Source organism: Bubalus kerabau, chromosome 21 (assembly GCF_029407905.1).
Source record: "Bubalus kerabau isolate K-KA32 ecotype Philippines breed swamp buffalo chromosome 21, PCC_UOA_SB_1v2, whole genome shotgun sequence".
Lineage (NCBI taxonomy): Eukaryota > Metazoa > Chordata > Mammalia > Artiodactyla > Bovidae > Bubalus > Bubalus kerabau.
Window position 1 is genome coordinate 52,990,854 of NC_073644.1, and position 27,429 is coordinate 53,018,282.

The 27,429-nt window shown below is 44.0% G+C and overlaps 1 protein-coding gene and 1 non-coding gene across 51 annotated transcripts in view; one reads left to right on the plus strand and one right to left on the minus strand.

Annotated features, from left to right (window-relative positions):
- MBD1 (methyl-CpG binding domain protein 1) overlaps positions 1-27,429 on the minus strand; it is a 62,846-nt gene that overhangs the window by 31,168 nt on the left and 4,249 nt on the right. For 2 of the 50 annotated variants that reach the window (XM_055559529.1, XM_055559545.1), the window contains exons 3-19: positions 23,486-23,600; positions 23,232-23,398; positions 23,066-23,148; positions 22,862-22,902; positions 22,343-22,489; positions 22,124-22,252; positions 21,868-21,942; positions 21,619-21,738; positions 21,467-21,535; positions 20,745-20,912; positions 20,103-20,402; positions 19,866-20,009; positions 19,398-19,529; positions 19,251-19,312; positions 13,105-13,288; positions 9,124-9,353; positions 8,460-8,633 (exon numbers count right to left, since the gene is read on the minus strand). In XM_055559529.1, coding sequence (XP_055415504.1) covers positions 8,460-8,633; positions 9,124-9,353; positions 13,105-13,288; positions 19,251-19,312; positions 19,398-19,529; positions 19,866-20,009; positions 20,103-20,402; positions 20,745-20,912; positions 21,467-21,535; positions 21,619-21,738; positions 21,868-21,942; positions 22,124-22,252; positions 22,343-22,489; positions 22,862-22,902; positions 23,066-23,148; positions 23,232-23,398; positions 23,486-23,600 — 2,340 coding nt within the window. The other 48 variants (XM_055559533.1, XM_055559530.1, XM_055559534.1 and 45 more) reach the window with 48 other exon arrangements.
- Positions 1,393-1,464, plus strand: TRNAC-ACA (transfer RNA cysteine (anticodon ACA)). The gene has a single exon. It is a non-coding gene; the product is annotated as a tRNA-Cys (tRNA).

The window sequence follows — 27,429 nt, forward strand, 5'->3', positions numbered from 1 at the left end:
TAAAAAGTTTTAAAAGTCACTGGTTATCTTGTTGTTATTATTCATTTCCTTTCATTATTGTTACTGAAAGTAATTTTGCTGTTTAGAAGACCTGGAACAATAAAAATGACCCATTCTAGTTATCAAATATTCTAGGTTTGCCACTAAATATACTAAAAGAAATTAATGTACTTATCTGCTGGAAGACATGTACAAGAATGTCCACAGCAGCTTTATTCATAAGGACCCAAAACTGGAGATACATGAAATGCCTGTAACCTGGAGAATGAATAAACTGTGGCATATTTATACAATGGGATACCAAAAGGAAGAGGAAGGGAAAGCAGAGGAAGAGGAATAATTTCATCTTGCTTTATACATACATTAAAGCTTCAATTATATTTGCAGTAATGGGGCATAATTTAGTATCCCTTGATCAAAATTTAATCCTGGCCTTTCACTCTTATGATGAATTTAAACTGTATTTATATTGCAGTTCTGTTAGAAGTACTGCATTAAAAAACACTGAAAATGGTTTGCTTTCAAGTAAATTATGGTAGTCTCCCTTATCCACCTTTTCACTTTCTACAATTTCTATTACCCGTGGTCAGCTGTTGGAGAAGGCAATGGCACCCCACTCCAGTACTCTTGCCTGGAAAATCCCATGGACGGAGGAGCCTGGTAGGCTGCAGTCCATGGGGCTGCGAAGAGTTGGACATGACTGAGCGACTTCCCTTTCACTTTTCACTTTCCTGCATTGGAGAAGGAAATGGCAACCCACTCCAGTGTTCTTGCCTGGAGAATCCCAGGGATGAGGGAGCCTGATGGGCTGCCGTCTATGGGGTCGCATAGAGTCGGACACGACTGAATCAACTTAGCAGCAGCAGCATGGTCAGCTGTATTCTGAAAATATTAAATGGAAAACTCCAGAAATAAAAATTTAAAAATTTTCAATTGCACATTGTTCTAAAGTGTGATGAAATTTTGCACCACCCAGCTTCATTCCACTTGGGATCTCCAACAACTGACATCCTCTGCTCCTGACATTCAGTCATCAGCATCGTCACAGACCAATGATCCAGAATCACCCAAAGTAGGTGATCTGTAGTCAGGTCAATAGCTTAATGCTACATCACAATACAGGGCCTCCCAGGTGGCACTAGTGGTAAAGAACCTGCTTAAGAGGGTTAAGGGACCGGAGTTTGATCCCTGGGTCAGGAGGATCCCCTGGAGAAGGGTATGGCAACTCACTCCAGTATTCTTGCCTTGAGAATCCTATGGATAGAGGAGCCTGGCATGCTATGGGCCACAGGGTCACAGAGTTGGAAAACTGGAGCAACTTAGTGCACACACACGCATGCATGTCACAATACATCATTCATCTTACTAACCATATAGATATTTTATTGGGCTTCCCTGGTGGCTCAGATGGTAAAGCGTCTGCCTACAATGCAGGAGACCTGGGTTCAATCCCTGGGTAGGGAAGATCTCCTGGAGAAGGAAATGACAACCCACTCCAGTACTCTTGCCTGGAAAATCCCATGGACGAAGGAGCCTGGTAGGCTACAGTCCATGGGGTCGCAAAGAGTCACACACGACTGAACAACTTCACTTTCACTTTTAGACATTTTATTAATCTCACATCATCACAAGAAGAAGGGTGAGTATAGTACAATAAGATATTTTGAGACACAGAGAGAGAGAGAGGGAGACCACATTCACAAGCTTTATTACAGTATATTGTTACAACCACTCCACTTTATTATCCGCAATTGTTACTAATCTCTGAAATGTAACTAACCTATAAATTAAACTTTGTCAAGGATGTATAGGAAATGTATAGGATGTATAGGAAAAAAACACAGTGTATACCGAATTCAGTTTCAGACATTTACTGGGGATCTTGGAATGTATGCCCCATGGATAACATGGGTGACTGTTGCAGGATATAACTATTTCTTCTAAAATTCTAATTAATTCATTTAACTAGCAAGGTATACAACATGAAGCTGTATACTCAGTTGTATAAGATTTCTTTATAAAATCTTTATAATTTTTACCAAATTAATAAGCATTTTAAGAGTCCAAACCACTTAGGAAACTTCATTTTTCTTACTGTGTAAAAAAGAAAAAAAAAAAACATTTACTATAAAGTGGGAAATATACTAATGGTCCATTGAAATTCACTTCCTAGTTTCCCCTTTGCCCCTTACAGCATTTTCTCCTCCAGTAGCCAGTAGGAAGTATCTAGATCCTAACAAAGACAGGAGGTGAGGCTATGCTTTACATGGGTTACAGACAACAAGTGTAGATAAGATGCATCCACAGAAAGGGTATGAGAAAGACTTAGAATCCCTAGCTGGGCTGATTGGTGAAGGTATTTCTTTCCTGATGTCAGTTAGTAAAAGCTGGAAGGGGTAAATACTACTTCACAGGCAAACATAGCCATACAAGACTTTAAAGAATACAAAAATGAAGGAAAATATACACCAACAAAGGAATACAATGCTTTTCTAGTAATCTATCCCAAAGAAATAGAGATGTACAAGTTACCTGCTAAAAAATTCAAAACAACTGTTTTTAGGAAGATCAGTGAGTTAGAATACTGACAGATGACTCAACAAAATCAGGAAAACAACATAGGAACAAAATGAGAAGTTCAATAGAGATAGAAATCATCAAAAAGAACCAAACAAATTCTGGAGCTGAAAAATACAATGCATGAAATAAGAATTCAAAAGATAGCATCAGCATCAGACATGAACAAACAAGAGGAGGAAAAAATCTGAGAATTCAAAGACAGAGGGGCCAAATGGATAAAAAAAACAAGATCCAACAACATGCTGCTTATAACAGACCTGCTTCAGGTTTAAGGCTGCTGCTGCTGCTGCTAAGTCACTTCAGTCGTGTCCGACTCTGTGCGACCCCATAGACGGCAGCCCATCAGGCTCTCCCATCCCTGGGATTCTCCAGGCAAGAACACTGGAGTGGGTTGCCATTTCCTTCTTCAATGCAGGAAAGTGAAAAGTGAAAAGTGAAAGGGAAGTCGCTCAGTCATGTCCGACTCTTCGCAACCCCATGGACTGCAGCCCACCAGGCTCCTCCGTCCATGGGGTTTGCCAGGCAAGAGTACTAGAGTAGGGTGCCATTGCCTTCTCCAGGTTTAAGGCTACATATCTTTAAAGTCAAGGGTTGGAAAAAGATACTCCATGAAAGTAAAAACCAAAAGAGAGCAGAAGTACCTATACTTAGACAAAATAGACCTTAATTCAAAAGATATTACAAGATGTAACAAAAGACAAAAGATGTAACAAGAGACAGAGTCAATTCATCAAGAGGATATAACAATTATAAAGTCATCCCTTCATACCTGTAGCAGATTCACTTGAGGATCTGCCACAGATAACAAAATCCACAGATGCTCAAGTTCTATAGTCAACCTTCCATATCCATGGTTCCACATTTGCAGATTCAACTAATCCCAGATCATATAGTACTACATTTATTGGGAAGAAAACACATTTAAGTGGACCTTCAGAGTCTGTGTTGTTCTAGGAGTTAGCAGTATATGCATTCAATATCAGAGCACTTAAATACGTTAAACAAAGATTAACAGATATCAAGGGAAAAATAGACAGCAGTGCAGTAATAGTAGGAGACTTCAATATTCCATTTTAGCAGTGCATAGGTCATCCAGACAGAAAATCAATAAGGAAACAATAGATTGAAGTATACTTTAGATCAAATGAATCTAACACACATACACAGAACATTCCATCTAATAGCAGAATACATAATCTTCTCACATATACATGGAGCATTCTCCAGGACAGATCACATGCCACATCACACAAAAGTCTTAAATTTAAAAAGACTGAAATAATGTATCTTTTTTTTTTACCACAATGGCATAAAACTAGCAATCAATAATAGAAAGAAAGCTGGAAAAATTAACAGATGTGTGGAAATTTAAAAAACACACTCCTGAACAACCAATGGGTCAAAGAAGAAATCAAAGGGGAAATTAAAAAAAACCTTAAATGAAAATGGAAATACAACATATCCAAAATTATGAGATGCAGCAAAAGCCCCCTTAAGAAGGAAGTTTATAACAATAAACACCTATATTAAGAGAAAAGAATGATCTCAAAAATCCGACTTTACCTCAAGGCACTATAAGGAATAAACTAAGCCCAAAGTAATCAGAAGAAAGGAAATAACAAAGATCAGAACGGAAGTAAATGAAACAGAGACTAAAAAAATGATAAAACATATCAATGAAACTAATAGCTGTTTTTTTGAAGAGGTAAAATTGACAATCTTTAGCTGGACTAGCTAAGAAAAAATGATTCAAATAAATAAAATTAGAAATAAAAGAGGAAACTTTACAACTGATACTGCAAAAATACAAGGGATCATGAGAGACTATTATGAACAACTATATGCAAACAAATTAGATAATCTAAAAAAATGGGTTAATTCCTAGATACATATAACCTACCAAGACTGAATCATGACAAAAGAGAAAATCTGAAAAGACCAATAATGAGTAAGGAGACTGAATCAGTAATCAAAACTCCCCAAAAAGAAGCCCAGGACCAGATGGTTTCACCGGTGAGTTCCACCAAACATTTAAAGAAGAATTAATACCAACCCTTCTCAAATCCTCCCCAAAAAATGAAGAAGAGAGAACACATCAATATCCCTAATGAACACAAATGTGAAAATCCTCAATATAATACTAGCATATTAGAAGAATCACATACCATAATCAAGCACAGTTTATCCTTGGGATGCAAGAATAGTTCAGTATATGCAAATCAGTAAATGTGCCACATCACATTAACAGAATGAAGGATAAACATTATATGATCATCTTAATAGCTACAAAAGAAATTTGACAAATTCATGATACAAAAAACTCTCAACAAATTAAGTGTAGAAGGAATGTAGCTCAACACAATAAAGACTATACATAACTAGCACACAGCTAACATCATGTTCAAAAGTGAAAAATTGAAGGCCTTTTCTTAAAATCAGGCATAAGACAATGGTGCCCACTCTTGCCACTTTTATTCAACATAGTACTGGAAATCCTAGCCAGAGCAGTTAGGCAAGAAAAAGAAATAAATATGTCTAAAATGAAAAAGTGGAAGTAAAACTGTCTGTTTGCAGATGACATGATCTTACTTTATATATATAGAAAACCCTAAAGATTCCATCAAAAAGTGTTAGAACTAATCAGTGAATTCATTAAAGCTACAGGAATTGAAATTAATGAACAGAAATCAGTTGCATTTTTATACACTAAAAATGAACCACCTGAAAGAGAAATTAAGAAAATAATCCTATTTCCAATAGGTTCAAAAACAATAAAAATAGGAATAAATTTAAGCAAGGAAGTTAAAGATCTGTATACTGAAAATTATAAGATACTGATGAAAGAAACTGAAGATTCAAATAGATGGAAAGATATCCTTTGTCCTTGGATTAGAATATTAATATTGTTATTAATAAAATGTCCTTACTACCCAAAGTGACACATTCAGTGCAATCCCTATCAAAATTCCAATGGCATTTTCACAGAAAGAGAAAAAAATCCTAAAATTTCAATTGAATTACAAAAGATCTCAAATAGCCAAAGCAATCTTGATAAAGAAGAACAAAGCTGGAAGCATCACACATTTGATTTCAAACTCTATTACAAAGCTATAAAAATCAAAACAGTAATGACAGTGGCATAAAACCAGATGAATAGAGCAATACTCAGTTGGTAAAGAATCCGCCTGCAAAGAAGGAGACCCTGGCTTGATTCCGGAGTTGGGAAGATCTGCTGGAGAATGTATATGCTACCCACTCCAGTATTCTTGGGCTTCCCTTGTGGCTCAGCTGGTAAAGAATCCACCTGCAATGTGGGAGACCTGGGTTCAATCCCTGGGTTGGGAAGATTCCCTGGAGAAGGGAAAGGCTACCCACTCCAGTATTCTGGCCTAGAGAATTCCATGGGGGGTCGCAAAGAGTGGGACACGAATAAATGACTTTCACTTTCAGAGCAGTGGAACAGAACAGGGGGCCCAGAAAGAATTCCATGTATCATATATATGGTCAACCAATCCTTTATAAAGAGGCCAAGAACACACAACAGGGAAAGGACAGTGTCTTCAATAAACAACCTTGGTAAAACTGGATGACCATAGGCAAAAGAATGAAACTGGATCACCATTTACAAAAATTAACTCAAAATGGATTAAAAACTTAAACATTAAGACCTGAAACTGTAAAATATGTAGAAGAAAACATAAGGGGAAAGCTCCTTGATATTGGTCTTGACAATGATTTTTTGGATAAGACGCTAAAAGCAAAGGCAACAAAATAAAAAATAAACAAGTGGGACTATATCCAATTATTAATAAAAAGTTTCTTCACAGCAATGGAAACAACAAAGTAAAAAGGCAACCTACAGAATAGGAAAGAATATTTTCAAATCATGTATCTGTTAAAAGGTTAATATCTAATATACTTAAGAAACTCATATAACTCAATAGCAAAAAACTAATAATCTGACTACACAAATGAACAAAAGCCCTGAGTAGGCATTTTTCCAAGAAGACATACAAATGGCCAAAAAGTATGTGAAAAGGTACTCAACATCACAAATCACCATAAAAATGCCAATCAAAGCCACAATGAGATTATCACCTCACACCTGTTAGGATGGCTATTACAAAAAAAGAAAAGAGATGACAAATGTTGGCAAGGATGTAGAAAAAAGAACACCTTTGTACACTGTGGTGGGAATACAAATTGGTAGAACCATTATGAAAAACAATATGGAGATCCCTCAAAAATTGAAACTAGAACTACCATATGGAAACAAACTGTTTACTGAGGTATGAACAGATAAAGAAATTGTGGAATGGAATATTGTGCACTCAGTCATGTCCGACTCTTTGTGGCCCCATGGACTGTAGCCCACCAGGCTCCGCTGCCCACGGAATTTTCCAGGCAAGAATACTGGAGTGGGTTGCCATTTCCTACTCCAGGAATGGAATATTGCTCAGCATAAAAAAGAAAATTCTGCTCTTTGAGACAACATGGATGAACCTATAGGATATAATACTAAGTGAAATAGGCTGGACAGAGAAAGACAAATACTATATGATCTCACTAAACATGGAATCTAAGGGGAAAAAAGGTTTGACATATAGAAACAGAGAGTAGAATGTCAGTTCTCAGGGGCTAGGGGATAGAAGAAAAGGGAAGATTTGTTCAAAGGATATAAATTTTCAGTAATAAGATGAATGAATAAGTTTTAGGGATCTAGTGTAGAGTATGCTTATTTAACTTATATGCAGAGTACATCATGAGAAACGCTGGGCTGGATGAAGCACAGGCTGGAATCAAGACTGCTGGGAGAAATATCAATAACTTCAGATATGCAGATGACACCACCCTTATGGCAGAAAGTGAAGAGGAATTAAAGAGCCTCTTGATGAAAGTGAAAGAGGAGAGTGAAAAACTTGGCTTTAAAGCTCAACATTCAGAAAACGAAGATCATGGCATCTGGCATTTGCCATCACTTCATGGCAAATAGATGGGGAAACTGTAGAAACAGTGACAGACTTTATTTTGGGGGGCTCCAAAATCACTGCAGATAGTGATTGTAGCCATGAAATTAAAAGACGCTTGCTCCTTGGAAGGAAAGTTATGACCAGTCTAGACAGCATATCAAAAAGCAAAGACATTACTTTGCCAGCAAAGGTCCATCTAGTCAGGGCTATGGTTTTTCCAGTAGTCATGTATGGATGTGAGAGTTGGACTATAAAGAAAGCTGAGCACCGAAGAATTGATGCTTTTGAACTGTGGTGTTGGAGAAGACTCTTGAGAGTCCCTTGGACTGCAAGGAGATCCAACCAGTCCATCCTAAAGGAAATCAGTCCTGAATATTCATTGGAAAGACTGATGCTGAAGCTGAAACTCCAATACTTCAGCCACCTGATGCAAAGAACTGACTCCTTGGAAAAAGATCCTAATGCTGGAAAAGATTGAGGGTGGGAGGAGAAGGGGATGACAGAGGATGAGATGGTTGGATGGCATTGCCAACTCAATGGACATGAGTTTGAGCAAGCTCTCAGTGTTGATGATGGCAGGGAGGCCTGGTATGCTGCAGTTCATGGGGTCGCAAAGAGTCAGACACCACTGAGCGACTGAATTGAACTGAACTGAATGTAGAGTATGGGGACTACAGGTAATAATTCTGTATTGTATACTTGAAATACGCTGAGAATAAATCTTATGCATTATCACCACAAAGCAAACAGACAGAACTTCTTAGTGCAAAGATGTATGTATAATTAACAAGACTTAAATGTACAACTGCTGTGCCCTGTTAGGGCTATACTTTCTGTAAATCAGTCTTCCTAAATAATTTTTAATATACAAACTTCAGATTCAATGTGTATGTTTTCTGACATCATTACCTGAATTGCTGGTCTAGCTTTTCAGCCACAAAATCCTGTCTCTCTTTTTCTTTCTTCTCTCTTAATAATCTTATTTTATCTTTCATTCTATCTTTTTTCTCCTCAATTGTTTCTTCTTTCAATTGCATTTCAGTAAAATACTCATTTTCCTCGGATGCTAAAAGTTCACGTAACCTAGGTTCACAAAACAAAATGACAACAACAAGCAAAGGAATTAAAACTGTCATGCTACATGCACCATTTCACTAATTGATTTTTATTTTGTTAAATTCAATTTCAGAAGTATACATTCAGCTGTACATTTTGTAAGAAGGAAAGATCATTACAGTATTCCATAAAATGAGTTGTCACCTAAAGCAATAAAGAGACTAATCTATGCCACGTTTTATTTGATCACATACAGATGAGATATGTGATCTATATTTCAACAAAAAAAGCAAAATGAGCAAGATTTTAATTATAATAACAAAACATGATACAATATGTTCTTTTGATTTCTATCAATAGGTTATCACAAGTGAAAATAAGCTATTGGTTTGGTAGGAATAAGACTAGTTCAGCCATGATCCTTATTATAAAAATTCACTTGATATTTGATTGGTCAATCTTAGGCTCTGGTTTCAGAATGTCTCAGAGTCTGGATTAGCCAGTTTTTAAGCCTTACTTATTTCGTCTTTCTTCAGTGTTGATGATAAACCCTTGCATGGCATCCTTAACTCTTGCTTTCACAAGACTGTCCACAAACTTGCGGTCATTGTGCTGGTCCCACTCAGTTTTCAAGCGATCCCGCTCGATTGACTTAATGGAAGCCAAAATAGCATGATGTTTCTGATGGCTGTGTTGGATTCTTTGCAGATGATGCTCAGCTCCTTGGCCTTTGGGAGGCTTGGCTCTCTGGAACAACAACAACAAAAAATCAAGTATCACTTATGATAGACCCAAAATCAACTGCATATTTTCAGTTAATCCACAATACCCATATTAAACAAAATTTGGTATATAAAACTAATATATCCTGCTATAACTGTAAACAACTTAAGTGTCTAAAATGTAACTTGTTTGAATTATTTGAAACCTGTACCTAAGATGTCATCAAATCAGTCTCAAATATTTCTCAAATGCCATTTGAATAAAAGTTCATGGAATTATAAAGTTAAAAATTTGAATGGGACTCCAGAGATTATCTAATCAAATCAGAGACTTAATTTATTTGCCCAAAGTGCTCTGAGTAGTGAGGGCAGAACTGGGTAGAACAAAAATTAAAGGTCTTCTAATTCCTGACCTTAATCTTGCCACCTACTATCCCACCTTGTTTTTCAGGGCTTTGACAACATAGTTACCACCATCAAAATTCTTTCAATTAAAGTAAACTACTCACTAAGTATATAGGATATACATAACAAGTTGTGACAGTGAAATATCCTTTACTAAGAAGGAAGTAAGGAAGACAGAAAGGGAGGAAGGGAAAGAAGGAAAAGAAAAAAAACAAAAACTAATGGTAGAATTTGACTCCTATTTCTACTGTCCCTAGAAGTTTAATGCAAGAGCTGTACTCCTGACATTCTGGGATTAACTTGAATTTCTGTGAATATGTTCATTTTATACAAACTTTCATCAAAAAAGTTGGAAATGCATACACCATTGTGAATAAATATTGACACATTTGCTAAAATCATATGGACTATATCTTTTCTATTTCTGCATTGCTAACATGAAGCATGGCTACCAGCATCAAGTTCTCAATACGAATGAAGAGGAAAGATAGATGAATGAATGAATGAATGAATGAAACTGTTCATGGGTGGGCTCGATGTGACTCTTGCCCCTCCTGGGGCCACCATGAAATCCATGGTTTTGAGCTTTGTATTTTCAGCCAGGTTTAGCAAATCACCCTTAGGTGAGCAGTCAGACTCTGGTGTGCTGATGCACCGTAACAAAGATTTTAACTCACGGCACAGAGTCAATCTCATCATTTACACTTACAGCATCATTGTCTGGATTACCAGAATACTGGCACTGAAACTTGGTAAAGGAGTCTCCTAAGGAAATGAAATCAACATTTGAAGATAGCCTCATGAAAAGATTCAAGGTTTGGGGTATACACATGGGTGCCTAGAATAGTTGAACAAGATAATGCAAAGCTGAGGTAGGTTGGAGACAGAAGGTGATGTTGAAGGTTACATCATGGGAAGTAGCTAATTCATATTGAAATTATTTAGAGCCTAGATTTAGTTAACAAACTACTGTTCTCTAATATGTATGGCATCCTATGAACGCAGATTCAGTGATAACAAAGCAGAGTTGGGTCAAGGCTGCACCCTGAGCAGGACACACTCAGGCTCCTAGTAGACAGATGGGCTGAGAACAGGAACCAAGCACCAAGGTCATCAGGAGTCAACTGTCTTAAGTCATCAGGGCAAGAATCAGGCTCTGAGGTACATTTTGACTAAAGAGGAAATAGTAGTGGAGGGCAGCGAGAAACAGACTGAGCAGTAGCAGGGAATTAGGAAGCCCTTTAAGGCTGTGGCATCCTGGGTAGGAAGACCTTTGTGGTCAGGGAGGACCCTGTCTCTGGATGAATAAAGTAAGATCTGGAGTTCCCGAACAAGATGGTGCCAATCCATGCAGTCTCAGCATTATGTACTCAAAACCTGTACTGTTTAAAAGAAAAATAATATAAACCAGATCTGCAATTTAACATTTTGATGTAGCTGTATTTAAAAAAAAAAAAGAAGAGAGAGAAACAGGGGGAATTAATTTTAATATATTTTATTTAACCAATATATAGAAAATATTATCTCAATATGTGACTCTAGACATATTACAAGTGCTCAAATTTGTGGCTAGTGGCCACCATACTGAACATTGCAACTCTTAAACCGTGCTAAAATCAGAATGAAGGGTTTAATAACTACCCTGTACTTTCAAGGTCACCAAAAGCTTTTGTTACTGTAACATCTCAAATTAGTTTCTACTATTACAGTTTAATGTCTTAAAGAATAACATCTTACAAGCTAAGGTTTGGTTCTGGCCTCTACTGATAACTGTGTGATCTTGAGTAAGTTACTTAATGAGTCTCAGTTTTCTCACCTGTCAAAAAGAGCAAAACAAATGGCTTCCTAAAAAAAAATTATTTCAAGAAGTAAATAACTGGGTCCCTAGGAGGCATTCACCAAACAGCTGCTCCTTTTGCTGCTTCATTACTTCAGACATTACATCTTTCACCACCTTCTCTTGAAGAAATTGTTTAGCATTCAAGTCTCATCTCTGGTGGTTTTAACTCTTCTCCCATCGCAACTCTACAACCTCTAACATCCACACTTCTTATCACACTCTGATATCTGAGATACACCAGCTCTGACTTTTCCTTTTCCTCTTTCTTCTTCTATAAACGTAAAATATTCAATAGGCCTGCTTCTCTGGTTTGGTGGTGATTTGGTGGAATGGAAATCCTTATTGGTTTCCAACACAAGGAATGTCACCTGACCAGTACCCCAGCTGAGCTCAGGGTTCAGATACAGAACCCAAAGTACATCCACTTCTGTCCGTCATAAACCTCAAACCCTACAGACTGTAGAAGACTCCAGTCTCCTGATTTCCAAACCCAGATCCTACAGTCCCTGGACCTAAAGAAGAGGGAACAGGTCTATAAACTGACTGACAACTGCTATGTGCACTACAGAGCATAATAAAACTATACCGTTCATCATCTCTGACCTTTCTTCCACAGTGTCCCGACACGGACAATACAGCACACCGCGATCCACTGTGCCGGCACACTGTTCATCTTTAACGATTCTGTGCATGAGCAAGTTGCTTCTGCAATTAGATGATAAGCAGTTTGAAGGCAAGGACCAAACTTTTAGAGAAAGCGAAATCTCCCAGGGTCAATGTATTCACCCCTGTATCTTCCACAGAGCTGTGCACACAGCAGGGACTCATGTGATGCCTCTATCGTTGCTTAACTACACATGGAGGTTTTCTGGCCTGTGGAAACTAGTGTATAGAAGCAAAGGAATGCAGGTGCGTGGACCAACTGTCCGAGGTTCTGAGCAGCGCTCATCAAATTCCGCAGCACAGTGTTCCCCTGGTCGCCTACCACCACTGCTGCCGTAAAGGCAACCAACCTCCTATTCCCAGGCCTGCAGGTATGCTTCTGTTATAGTTGAGTCAGCAAAAGAAGGGCCCTAAAACCACTCAAAACCCCCAAAGGCCAGCACTCTTCAACAGACGGTTTTCCTAAGCGTACAGAACTAATCCCGATCGTACAGCTGAATCACTGCCAGCCCAGATCCAGATTTCCCTGCCACCTGACCCAGCGCCCTTTCCTTGACACACACTCTGCATTTTAAGGGGACGACCTCTTTTAAAAGCCTTGCAAGATCTTCAACTTTCAAGATCGCCAATGGTGATTCTCCAAATACAGAAACTAAATACAGCTGAAGCGGGGAGAAGGGTAGGGAGGGGCGGAGTAAGAGAGCTAGGCAAGAGACCTTTTCCTTCCTTCGTTCAAAATTCAAACTACTGCGTCAGGCACCTGCTTCCCTTGAGAGAACCCCTGCTTGGGGGCCAAGGCTGGGTTGGGTCCTGAGATGGGGGAAGATACAGAAAACGGTAGGATCCCACACACATATCCCGTGCTTACCACGATCACCACTTTGGGAGTGGGCCCCTTAACCTCTCTCTGTACGATGCCAAACCGCTGGCTGTACATTTTGGAGCCTCCTCGGGTTGGGGGTGGTGTCCGCTGCGGTTCCCCAACCGCAGCTACCGGCGGGACGAGCTTGTGAGATGCACTGGTCTGGTTGCCAGTGGTGCGCCTCGCGGGGCTAGGGACAGGTGAATGGGGCGGAAGTTGGTCCCGTTACCATGGTGACCACAGACGCGGGCATTCGCTACTTCCTCTTGGAGTGGAAGAGCTGAGTCTGCGCAGTCCTCACCCCGCCCTTGGCCAGGCCTCCCTCCGACCTCGGTCCCTTTCTAGGATTCATCAAATAGCAGAAAAAAGCCTCCTTAACCCGCAATGAAGTCGAAGATCTAATTACATTCCAACTGACTTTGCTATTTATATCCTGTAATGTTTAAAAGCATGAGAAAAGTTAGCGGACACTTTGTAGGATGATCAAATTGTGAGGCCATCTTTAAGTTAATCTTTAGGGCAAATCATCACAGGACCACCTTATTCGCGTAGTTCTTTACAGCAATTTATAAGGTATTTTCACACATAAAGCCTTTCAGTCTCACAAATACCTGACTGATGGAACAGCGGGTATTATCCTCAAAAAGCTGAGAGCGCCTAACTGGTTTGTCAGCTAACCCAACCAGTAGTGACAAATTTAATAAAACCAGGAAACCAGGGCTTACACTTGAGGAACCCTAGGATGGGGGCGCAGCGGCACGACCTGACTGGGCACAGTAAAGACCATGGCCAGGATGTGGATCAGAATTTCGGTGATCAGGCTCTGGCATTCCAGATCCCAGGCAGAAGAAACACACACACGCACGCGCGCGCGCGCACACACACACACACACACACACACGTGAGGAAACCTTTTAAGGGGCCCTCAGCACAGGTGAAGACTACAGATGAACTTCTGCTCAAGAGCAAAGTGGTGAGTGAGTGAAAGTCGAAATCTTGTCCGACTCTTTGCGACCCCATGAACTATAGAGTTCATGGAATTCTCCAGGCCAGAATACTAAAGTGGGTAGCCTTTCCCTTCTCCAGGGGATTTTCCCAGCCCACGATCGAACCCAGGTTTTCCGCATTGCACGTGGAATCTTTACCAGCTGAGCCACAAAAAGTAGTAGGTAATACCTAAAAGTCAAATGACACTTTGGTACTCTTCCTGAAATGAGAACGAACATAGAACTCTTAACAGGAAAAAATCAGCACCTAGTAGGTCACTGACGTGTAATAAAAGCACAACTAGTACTGCGTATCCCAATTTAAGACCGCAATTTACTATAAATCAGCATTCCCTAATCACTTGTAATCCGCCCACTTCGGATTTTGCATGCGGCATGTTTCTAGGTTTGGACTCCATTTCCTGAATTGTTCGTTCAGCCTTTCAGCCACAAAATAACGTCTCTTCTCTTTTGAAATTTCTTTTAATAATGCTCTCTCATTTTGTCTTTTATCTCCTATAATGCTTCTTCTTTCAATTGCAGTTCGGTAAAATACTCATTTTCATTTACTGCTAAGAGTTTACGTAGCCTGAAACAAAAGAAAGAAAAGAAATTAGACGATCGTTTCCGCTCCCTGGACGGGGTCCTGAAGGCTGGTTGCTGGATCTTCGATTCCCACGGGTGCCTGGCCCGCTGGCTGGTCTGCTCTGGTGACAACACAGCCTCAGAAGGGCGGTGACGCCCTGGGCCTAGGGGCGGGGTTTGGTAAAAGCCAGATTCTCGGGCCCCCGTTGGGAACCTCCGAGGTCCACAGCCTGGAGGGTCCCGTCAACGTGAATTTTCAGCGACATGGGAAGCGGACTCTCGGCGTCCCGGCGTCGGTCCTGAGCTCTTCGCGCTGCGCCCTCACCCCGGGCGTGTCCCGTAATTTAATCCCGCTTCGGTTTCGCCCGCGGAGCCACTGTGAAGAGGGGAGTCGGCTTCCCTCTGCGCTGATTCTGGACCGCCTCGGCCCAAGGGAGGCCACGCCCCAGGGACAGGGAGTTGAGGGGCAGCGTCTGTCCAGCCCTGGCTGGAAGACCAGGGTCCGGGGGCCAGCGCCCCCTGGTGAGCGTATTCGGAGGGTGGCGGACCGGCCCTGGCATGACAGCCAAGTCTCAACCTCCAGGGGGTCTAGGAGAACTGATTCACCCAAGATCCTTGAACAGAACTTGACTTTGATCTTGCCACCCACTTTCTATACCAGTTTCTCAGAGGCAGTCTATCAACACTTAAGCACCATTAAGATACTCCCCCCCAAAACACTAAATATATATAAATCAGTAAACGGGACAATAAAAATCATTTAAAAATAATTTTAAAATAGAACAGCATAAACTATATTATTTCCAATGCCTATTGTACCCCAACAAGGTCACGCAAGGGCTGTCCTCCCAACAGTTTCCTGAATTCTGTATTTTCACCATTAAATTCCACGATAAAGTTGGAAATTCATTCACCATTTGTAAATACATATTGATGTATTTAATAACTGCATGAACTATATCTTTTTCATTCCTGAATCTCAGTATTAAGTACAGTGCCTACCATGGGTCAGGTTCTCGATACCTGAATGAATGACACAAAAATAGCCGAGACCAGCAAGTTTTTTTCTGGATGGGCTTGACAGAATTTCTGTACTTGCTGGGGTCACCATGAAATGGTCTTCAGCTTTGCATTTTCAGCAACGCAGCTTTACCAAGTTATCCTCAGGTGAGTTGTGAGACCCTTAGGAACTGATTCATGGCGTGGTGGCTTTGTAACATGTCACCGTGACTAGGCTACGTTTCCCAGTATCCCCTTCCCGGCATGCTTCCAGTTAGGACAGGCCACGAGAGATGCTGCGTGGTAACTGGAGGGCAGATGCGCAGCAGGAGCACGCTCGGAAGGCTGGTGCAGGAGCACCAGGCATGGCTGCAGTTCACACGTCACTCATCTGCTGGCTCACCTCGTTGGTATGGGCAACAGTCAGGCCTGCGGCCAGGCCTGCAGCTGCTCCACCTTCCCCAGGATCTTCCTTCAGCTTTTCTAATTCTTGGACCAGATGCATATTTAACTCTGTGATGAAGGGCACCAGCTTCTTCTGCAGGACACCCACGTCAACGAAGTTGGAGGTGGTGAGAGGCTGACGTGGCTTCCAGGCCATCCTCGTGGTTTCCAGCTCGTGCTCGTGGGCGCCAGTGTGTCCTCCGTCTCCCACATTTTACATCCATCTTCCCTTCCTGATTGCCTGCCCTGCAGACTTCAAGCTCCAGCATTAGATGCAAAGACAACAGCCTTATACAGACTGTTCAACCAGCTCCCACAATTGCATAAGATCAAATCACCTACAATAAATCCCTTAAGATAATATACATATTTATATATACATTACAGACACATATAAAATCTTTATATTAGTAGTGCTGCTTTTCTGATTGTATCTTGACACACACAGTAACCAGACTTATCTCATGAGTCAGAATGCTATTCTCAAATTTCATTTAGGGCACCACTGTCAAAATACCACCAGAATATGAGAATTGGGTGGTTGGATCCTGGGAGGGAGCAAAACAGTATGAGAAAATTATCCAGTCTTGACTCTGGCTGAAATAAGCAGGGTAAGGCAAAGGAAGGAGCAGAGAAGGATGGCAGAGGGCTATACAATGAGTTAAAGTAGAGAAATGCTTAATCTACCTCTGAAATATCTAAAGCTGCAAGGCTGGGACTACAGTAAGCAAGGGAGGCACATAGGCTACAAAATTTAGGAGGCCGGCACTCAGTCCCAGCCCAGTAAAGCTAAGTAATGAATCACACATGTCATCTTTTTGGCACTTTATGAAGAACTGGAAAGTGAGGCAGGGCTGAGCCAAGACTGGCCCTTAGGCGGGACTTGAAGCAGGAGCTCAGACTTCTAGAAGACAGGGGCTGAGAGTAGAAACCAAGTACAAAGGTCATCAAGGGACAAGGGGGGCAAGTTTTGAGGAAACATGAGCCAGGCCAGGAGCTTTCATTCTGAAGACTGCTTTGGCTGAGGGTAGGGAGTGATGGTAAGTATCAGCTGTGGGGAAAGACGCCCTTTTGGGTTTGAGGAATCCTATGTGGCACCCAAGGCCTGGGAATAACCCAGTCTCAGGAGGCATGCGTGCTTTGACAAGGTGGCACAATGCACCCTGTCTTGGTGTTTCCTGTGCCGCCCTAGGGGCAGCAGCTTTGTACGGGGTTTATTATGCTTAGAAGAATCCAGCTTTGTAAGGTCACTGGAAACTTGTTAATATGACACTATTACACACTACTGGATATAGGTTACAGTTAACAGTTTAGTGGCTTAACTTTAAAACAAGGCTTTTACAACCTGGACTTGATCTTGATCCTAGGCTCTATTGATACTAGCTGTTCGACACTGGACAGGTTATTTAGTTTCTCTGAATCTCATTTTCCCTTCTGCAAAAATGGGCACAATCAAGCAGTTCTAAAAAGATGTTTTTGAGGATTAAACCAGGTCCATGGGAGGAACTCAACGAATAGCAGTTCCTTTCCTCATTTATTCACATTACATTCCCAATACATTCCGAACTGCTGTCTCCCTGAGGAAATGTTTAGAGACACTACCAGGTCTCATCCAAATCCATTTAGAATTATTTATGATGATGGCTTGTTTAGGCCGAAGGTGGCTTTAATCACGTCGGCTCTCCCATCCCAGCTCCCCCATCTTTAATATCCACACTTCTTATGACACTCAGGCTCTTGGGGTTTGCACTGGTTGGAGGAGATGCACAAACTTTCTACTCTTTGTCTTCCTTTTCTGCTTATTTCCTCTATAAGCTCAGAGTACTGAACAGGCCTGCTCCTCTGGTTTGGTGGTAGGTTTTCCCAGTTCCTGACTCCCACACAAGCCCTGGCAATCCATCTATGGTCCAGCCTCTGAGCAGATCAGTGTTGTCTCTGATAAAGTCGGTCTGTAAATATCACCTTGAGTCCTACAGTCTGTAGAAGCCTCCAGTCTACTGCTTTCTACCTCCAGGTTTTTTAAGGTCCTTGGACCTAGAGAAGAGGGAGCAGGTCTGTATGTTGAATCAGGTTCCCTATGTGCAGAATGAAGCATCACAAAACCATTTCCTACTCTTCCATTTCCCCTTAATTATCCCTTCCCTCTCTTCTACAATCTTCCATTGCAGACAACATAGCACATCATTACTTTTCTGTTAATATGTAATGATTTCATGCATAGGGGAAACGGCTTCACCACTTGGATTATAAGCTCCCTGAAGGCAGGAATCCTATGTCTCCTGAAAGATAAGCCTCCCAAGGTCACTGATTCACCAGTGTGCCCAGCAGGGCCTCAATCAGTACCTCAGTACTCGCCCAAGTACAGGTGGAGCAGTTTCTGGCCTGCAGACACTAGTCTGCAGGAACAAAGGAATCCAGGGGTTCAGGTCAACAGTTTACGCTGCCTGTCTGGCTCTGGTCAGGGCTCTCAGCAGTCCTGCAGGAGGCAGCGTTCCCCTGACCTCCTCCCACCAGCCCAGTCCTACAGTCTTCCCACCTCCCTATCCTTCCTTCCACTGCCACACCTATAGGGACAGTTCTGTGCAGCAGCTGAAACAGTTAATGACCTCAACAGGCTCCAGAAAATCTCAAGAAACACAGCCTGATTCCTTCCACTGAGGATACTTCAGTTGTGTGTGGGCCCCAATCACAAAGCCATCTCAGGACCAGATCTCCTGACCACCCCCCACTGACCAGCCCATCCATTCATCTCTTGGAAACTCCACAGGCCTTCAAGACCCCAAATGATGATTCTCTGAATAAAAACTTATAAGTCTGACCCCTGTGGATTTTTTTAAGAATACGGGGGAAAAGCTTTCCTTATCTTCCCTTTTCTTTCCAATCTTATCACAGGGCACCAACTCCTCTCCCACCATCACCTCCTGTAACCCTCCTCAAGGAGGGCCCTGGTCCAGACCTCAGGAGAAATTTCTAAAGTCCTGCACACACTCCATCACTGATGGTGACCAGAGCAGTCGTATTGGGCCTTTACCTCCCACTACCCCATGCCAAAACGCTGGCTGCTCTCACGACTCAGGGCCCACATCTGGCCAGAACCCCTCCCTCCGCCATCCCGACCCCTCACAGTGCGGGGCACACCTTGGCAACCAGACTGCTGTGTCCCGGAGGCGGGTTCCACCCAGGCTGAAAATCTCCGTGATCTGGGGAAGAATTAACATCAGGGTCAATATGACTGGTGGGCCTAGAGCAGGGTCAGGACAGGGTGGGGCGTCCCCCAGCACTGACCACGGGCGTGCCAGCCCCTCCTGCCTCCTCCTCTGGGGGCAAGTCAGAGGTGGAGTCAGCCTTGCTGTCGTCCTTGTCCTCCTCAGGGTCAGGTGGCTCTTGCTTCACTGCTGGCAGGCCTGGGTCTACTGCCTGGGAGAGGCGGGAAACGGGCAGCTGTCAGAAGGGCAGGGCTGGCCTGAGGAAAGTGTCCCTACCAGCCAACCTGTCCCTGTGCTGACACTCCGTCACACCTGAGCATAGAGAAACCATCACTGTCTACAGACCTTTCCCATTCCTCACAGGTTTCCATTTTTCTGTTAACTGGGCAGCAAAGCAGGCCAAACTAGTTGCCTGGGGAGGGTGAGGCATCTGTCAGACAGGCGGGATAATTCTGTGAGAGGCTGTCATCAGCACACTTATTACTGTGTTCAAAGAACCACCATCATGGCTCCCCATCACTCTGCTCACAGACCACCCATCACTGACCCACACCTTGCTGGGGCAGCCAGGCAGCAATACAGGAGAAGTCAGGATGGCTGTGCCAGGTGTCCAGTCTTCCTGGGCATCCGCCTTCTCTTGCTTCACCTGGGGTAAGGCCACAACCCAACTCACGCCAGGGCACTGGGCCTCCTGTGTGAAGGAGGATGGCAGCAGACTTGGTCCCAGCTTCCCTGCACGAGGCTGGGTGGGGTTAGGAAGGGCAGGATAAGGCGGGACCCTCACCTGCAACCGAGTTTCTGTGGAAGCCGGGGCTGGGCCAGGCACCTGCACGGGACTGCTTGCACCCTCCCGTAAGAACACAAGGTCAGTGCCAGGTGGGGGCAGCACAAAGCCACTGCCTGTTTCCTCCTTCACTGGAGTCTGGGCTCGGTCTGGTTGAGCTGCGGGTGTGGCCAAGGGAGGCTTCAGGGTCTGACCCAGATGGGGCCTTCGAGTAGAGCCAGGCCTCTTTCGACGAGGGTGAGCTGGGGGCGGCGATGCCCCATCTTCGGGCCCTGCCCAGACACTTGGCAGCAACCGCTTCTGTGAGGAGAAGTGGCACGTTATGGCCACCAGGAACAATACTACCCTGCTCTGACTGATGCACCCAACCCCGTTAGTCCCAGCACGGAATCTCCTTATGGACGAGCCCCTCATCACACAGGCTGTGAGTCTCCTATCAGCAATGACAGTACCTCCTAGTTTCCTCATTTATCCCAGCATAACGTCTGCTAATTGGTGGCAAACCCACTGCCCCACCGACCACTCTGAGGCTGCAGGACCCACTAGGTCTGCCCGCCCCTCCCAGGCATCAGGTGGCAGGGGGCACGAGGGGGAGACTGGCACTATTCCGCCCAACCACCAGACCCTTCCTGCTACACCCACCATAGCAAACTGCAGGCACTGGCGCCAGCGACACTTCTGGCGCTTCTGGTTGCTGCCCCCAAACTTGGGCTTGTCACAGCAGAAGTCGCAGTGGCCACAGTCCATTCGCCGCAGGCAGGCTGCACAGGTCCCACACTTGCGGTTCTGCCGACGGTTTGTGTAAGGCTGCTGGGAACAGGAGGTGCGGGGCTGTCACTAGGGTAGTGACGGCGCTGCTCCTGTTGCTCGTCCACCAGCCCCACTGGAGGGAACTGGCTCCCACTAGTCACACCTCCTGTCTGCGAGTCCAGCGCCAGGCGGTATCACTGTCCTGGAAGGTCCTTGATACCATGAGGACGGTGGCTGCTTCAACACAGTATCCATCGTTCTATCTGCTGGTCCCCCACTAGCTACCAAGATAACATCTCTGACCCCCGCCTCCAGCAGAATTTTGCAGACGCCCATTAGCTCCCATCGCTGCGCCCGCTCATCCTATGCGGACTTCGGGCACTGTGCCAGCTTTTCCTCTGCGAGCCCCATCAGGGCGTTGGTTCATCTGACACTAGGTCCTGTCACTGCACCTGGGGGTCCCATATTAGTTCCTACCCCACTGTCTGCTCAGCCCATACTAGTATCCATCACTGTACTTTACTACTCCCCTATTAGGCCCATTGCAGCATCTGCTTCTTTGGGTTAACCAAGCGCCCTGGGAGAGTCTATTCAGGTAGGGTGAGGCCACTCACTAGCTCGTCCTCGTCTACACAGTAATAGATGAATTCAGCAGGTGGCGAGGGGGCCAGGGCTCTGGGGTGCTGCAGAGGCAAATGGGGTGGGGTCAGGGTAGGTAGCTGGTGAGGTTACGGTTGTGCCGTCCCCCTGCCCACCAGGGCCTCACCAGCTCCGGAGACTCTGGAGGCTGCGGTGGGGGAGGTGGAGGCGGTGACTGGGCTCGGGGTGGACGCCGCCGGGGCACCACCTTGGAGTCGCAGCCTCCCCTGCGGCGGCCATGTTTACCCTGAGAGAAAGGCAGAAGGCAAGTTTAGGCTTGGCGGCACCAGGCAGACACAGACCACCGCCCTCCCCTCAGGTGTGCAGAAAGCATGCGAGGGGGACAGGCAGGCAGAGTATGGGCTGGGGCACTCACAGCAGGGGGAGCCACAGCCAGGGGAGGGCGTCGTTGACATCGCTGATGGTGGCGACGGAGGCGGTGAGCAAGGTGCTGGCAGACAGGGGCAGGTAGGTGAAGCCAGAGAGGTGAGTGTGAGGTGGGGGAGAAAAGAAGACATGAGGTGGGCAAGGCCAGGTGGAAAGAAGGAAGCAGCAGCAGCTTCAACTGCAGAGTAAGCTCTGCCCCAGCCCCCCACTGCACACCCCCCACTGGCCCCTCGGCTCTGACTTACCCGGAGGCAGCGCCGCTGGACGCACTTCCACTGGCGCCGGAGCCCGGGGCGGGGAGGGCGAAGGCAGACTCGACAGCGGCCACAGTCCTCTCGGGTCTGACAGCCCCGGCACACTCCACACCCTCGGCTCTGTGGGGGCCGGAGGTGTGAAGCGTGGGGCCAGGGCTGAGGACCAGGAGCACGGGTGAGCCTTGGGCCCACCCCAGCTGCCTGACTCACCCTTTCCACAATGCGGAGGCACCGTCTTCGCTCACACTTGCAGAAGAGCCCCGAGGCCACATCATGGGGCAACTGCAGGAGGCAGGTGGAGCAGGCCCCACAGTCTTCCTTTACCTGGCAGGCCGTGCACTCCCCGCAGCCCACACGCTGCCAGGAATGGGTGGGGCAAGGTCACGGGTCCAAGCGGAGTGGCTCCAGGAGCACTGCCCCTCACGTGTCTGCTGACCCCACATTGGCCCCTATCACCACGTCTGCTAGTCCCCCGTCTGCCTCATCACTGTCTGGTAACTAGTGATTAGCCACCATCACTGAGGCCGTAAACAATGTCTACTCTCCCCTGTGACCCTTATCACAGTGTCTACTGATTAACTTCCATTACTGTCGACTGCCTGCAGCCAGCTCCCTACAAAATGACCCTGACATCCAGTGGATCCATCACTGTTCCTTCAGACTCTGACCAGCCCCTGTCACATCCTGCTCCCACCGCACACTTGTGAGGAGGAAGTAGGCTGTGCTTACCTTAAACATCCTCTGCTCCCGATTGAAAGCGATCCTCTGTGCTGCAGGGACGGAGAGAGAAATGTTAAAGGAGCATCAGGTATCTGACCTCAAGACTCCCTTTGCTCTGTCATCTACCACTCAGCCCCCAGCCAGGTATCTGTATGCCAGCCTGACACCGAGGCTGCTCCAGCTCTACCTCCCAGTGCCCCAGGGGCCACTCACCTCGGCAGTCCTTGCACAAAGTCTTGAGCCGCTGCCTTCGGGTACCATCTCCTGAAAAGCTGATTCCACAGTTCTCACAGCACCTAGGATGGGAAACATGGGCGTGGGGCCCTGAGTGTACCCCCAACCAGAACCCTCATGGACTTGACTCTAGCTCAACACTCACCCAGGGGCAGGAAGTGAAGCTGGGACTGTGTCAGTGTCAGCCTTGGTGTCATCCCTTGGTGCCTCCTTCCTGACTTCACTCTTCTGAGGTCCAACCTGACACTTCCGAGCCTTGGCTGGCTTCGAAGGCTTCTTCCGCTTCCTGCTGGTGATGGCCAAGGAGTGGGCCTGGAGACAAGAGCAAGGGCAGGAGACCAGTGGGCGGGTGTCAGGAGGCTCAGCACCCATGCCCGAGTATTCTACACCGTACAGTACCTTGGGGGATGGATAGCAGAGGACGCCTTGTTTGAAGTCAAAGAGGGTGAGATCACATGCAGGGCCCAGGTATCGGGTCAGCTCAACTTTGCTTCGGATCCTGTCTCCTGTGGGGCTGGGGATGGACCAGGACAGGTTGGTACCTAGCTGGAGCCACTGCCACTCCACCCACACAACCCTCCCATAGGGCTGGTGAACAGGCCTGGAGAGCTGGTGGGATACAGGAAGCAGCCTGGGATCAACCTATGAACCCCAACCAAGAAACTACCCCAAATAACTCCAAACAGCAGGAATATAAAAAAATGCCAGCGTGTAGACAAAGATTAATAAATACTATAAATGCAAATGGATATGCACAGATTTATAATGTGTGCTACTACTGGCATTCCATATAAATGAAAAGAAATACAAATAGCAACACAAATTAATTATATAACATACATGTATTAGCATTTCATACTATGTACACAAACAAAATTCATACAAGAAAAAAACTGTTTTAAATATAGCTGGCTCTTGAACAACACATGTATAAACTGCATAGGTCCACTTACACATGAATTTTTTTCAATAAATATATTGAAAAATTTTTTGGAGATTTGTGACTACTTAAAACAATTCAATGAATCATGTAGCCTAGAGATATTGAAAAAATTAAGAAAAAGGTGTGTCATGAATGCATAAAATATATGTAGATACTAATCTATTTTATCATTTACCACCATAAGATATATACATGAAATCTATTATAAAAAGTTAAAATTTACCAAAACATGTACACAAATACTTAAGATCGTATGTGGCACCATTTGCAGTCAAGAGAAACGTAAACAAAAGTAAAGATGCAGTATTACATCATAACTGCACAAAATTAACTGTAGCACGTACCATACTACTATAATCATCTCACAGCCACCTCCTGTTGCTGCTGCAGTGAACTCAGGTGTTGCAAGTATTTACTTTCTATGCCATGGAAGGCGAATCATCTCTGTGAGCAGTTTGTTTCTCCATAAAATTGAGCATCACAGTAGAAAGTGACCCCTTGCAGTGGTTTTTCTCATGTCATTTTCATTGTATTTAGTGCAGTACTGTAAGCTTTTAATAACACTTTGGGACCCATAACAAAGTGTCACTGGTGATACTGCAAGTGCTCCCAAGAAGCAGAGAAAAGTCATAATATTACAGGAAAAAGCTGAATAGCTTGACATGTACCGTAGATTGAGATCTGCAGCTGTGGTTGCCAACAATTCAAGATTAATGAATCCAATATAAAGTGAAAGTGGAAGTGTTAGTCACTCAGTCGTGTCTGACTCTTTGCGACCCCATGGACTACAGCCCACAAGGCTCTCCTGTCCATGGAATTCTCTGGGCAAGAATACTGGAGTGGGTTGCCATTTCCTTCTCCAGGGGATCTTCCTGACCCAGGGATGGAACCTGGGTCTCCTGCATTGCAGGCAGATTCTTTACCATCTGAGCCACCAGGGAAGCCATCCACTGTAAGGACTATTATTTTTAAAAAAAAACAAAGGAAATTCAGAAACTGTCGCTGCAACTATGCCAGCAGCTCGAAAACCTTGTACTTTTTGCAAAATACGTTTTTATCTTGTACTGAAAATGCAGCTTTTATGTGGATGCATGATGGCTATAAGAAAGTCATACCTATAAATTATAACAAGATTTGAGAAAAATCAAGTCATTATATGACAACTTAAAGCAAAAGCAAGGTGAAGGCTCTAAAGCTGGGGAATTCAATACTAGCAAAGGATGGTTTGGCTTTACAAATGTCAAGATAACAGAAAAAGCGGCTTCTACCAACCAGGAAGCAGCAGACAAGTTCCCAGACGCCACTAAGAAAATCACTGAGGAGAAAGGCTCTCTGCCTGAACAACTGAACAAATTTTTAATGGAGATGAAAGTACCCTATTCTGAAAAGTAAAAAAAAGAAAAAAAAAAAAAGGTGCAAAGGACATTTATTAGTAAGAAAGAGAAGTGAGCACCAGGATTTAAGGCAGGAAGGGATAAACTAACTCTATTGTTTTGTGGAAATGCAGTCAGGTTTATGATCAGGACTGCCCTTATTAATAAAGCTGCTAACCCTCAAGCCTTGAAGGAAGATAAACACCAGCTGCCAGTCTTTTGGTTGTACAAGAAGGTCTTGACAGTGAGAACCATTTTTTTTTTTAATGGTTCCATTGATGCTCTGTTAGGAAGTCAGGAAGTACCTCACCAGTTAAGGGACAGTTTTAAAAGTTCTTTTGATATTGGGCAATGCCCTGCCCACCCAGAACCCCATGAATTCAACAGCAGGTGTCGAAGTGGTTTGTTTGCCCCCAAACACAATGTCTCTAATTCAGCCTATATATCAGAGGGTCATAAAGGACCTTTATGGCTCCTTACTCGCAGAATTCTATGGAAAGAACTGACAACACTATCGAAGAGAATCTTCATAGACAGAACATCCTAGAAGTCTGGAAAAACCATTGAAGATGCCATCATTGTTATAGAAAAGAGTGTGAAAGTCATCAAGTGCAAAACAATAACTCCCTACTAGAGAAAACTGTATCCAGATGTTGTGCATGACTTCCCAGAATTTACAGCCAAGTCAATCAAGGAAATCACGAAAGAGATTGTGGATATGGCAAAAGTCAGGGAGGGGATGAAGAGTTTCAAGACATCGATCTTGGACTTGAGCTAACAGACACCACACCAGAGGAATTAACACAAGACAACTTGATGGAGATGACTGCTGCTGAACCAGTACCAGATAATGAGGAAGATGAAGGAAGAGTGCCAGAAAAAAACTGATATTAGACAATCTAGCAGAAGGGTTCTGATATTCAAGACCACTTTTAATTTTATGACATGGGCACTAAAATTAAAGCAAACAGAGGAAGAAAGATTGAGACAATGTAGAAACATTTTTGGAGAACTGAGAAAGCAAAAAAGTCAGAGAGAAATTACAGTGCATTTCTATAAAGTCACACCAAGTGTTTCTGCCCCTCCTGCCTCTCCTACCTTCTCCTTTTGCCTCTGCCACCCCTCAGTAAGATGAAATCCCCTTTCTCTTCCTCCTCAGCCTACTCAACATGAAGACGACAAAGATGAAAACCTTTGTGATGATCCACTTCCACTTAATAAATAGTAAATAACAACAGGCCGTACAGTTAATACTTATCTACATTTGTGGGTGTCTTTGTGTGAAAATCTAACAATTGTAAGGCAAGAACTGTATGAGAATTTCCCTGGTAGTCTAGTGGTTAAGAACCTGCCTGCCAATGCAGGGGACATGGGTTTTGATTCCTTGTCCAGGACAATTCCACATGCCGTGGGGCAACTAAGCCCGTGCGTTGCAACCACTGAAGCCCAGGCACCTACAGCCTGTGCTCTGCAACAAGAGAAGCCACCACAATGAGAAGTCCACACCAGCAACAAAGAGCGGCCCTCACTTGCCACAACTAGAAAAAGCCCCCGAGCAGCAACCAAGACCCAGCGCAACCAAAACAAAAGAACTGTATGAGACACTTCTGTGTCACCATCATCATCATGGCCCAGGTATTCCTCTATGCAAGACTCAAAATGGATAGCCTATCTTTATTCAGGCATTTATAGGTAATGGTATTTAACATAAAATTAATAACGTGTTAGTTTTCTTACTGTTTTATAACTATGCTGTCAAAGAATTACATTACCATACAGTATGCCTCGCTCCCTGGTTAATTAAAGAAACTGCCTATCATCACAGGTAAGTGCCTTGAAAAAACCCAAAAATGCACCAATGTAACAACATTGTATCATGAATATGATTATAATATTGTATGCCATAAAAACTTTATAACAATTTATTCATTAGTGTACAGGCTAGGCTACCAGAAAGCAAAAATATTGCTCCTTCTCAGTTATCAATGCATGAATTGTTATACCTGTAAATAAACATAAATTTTTTG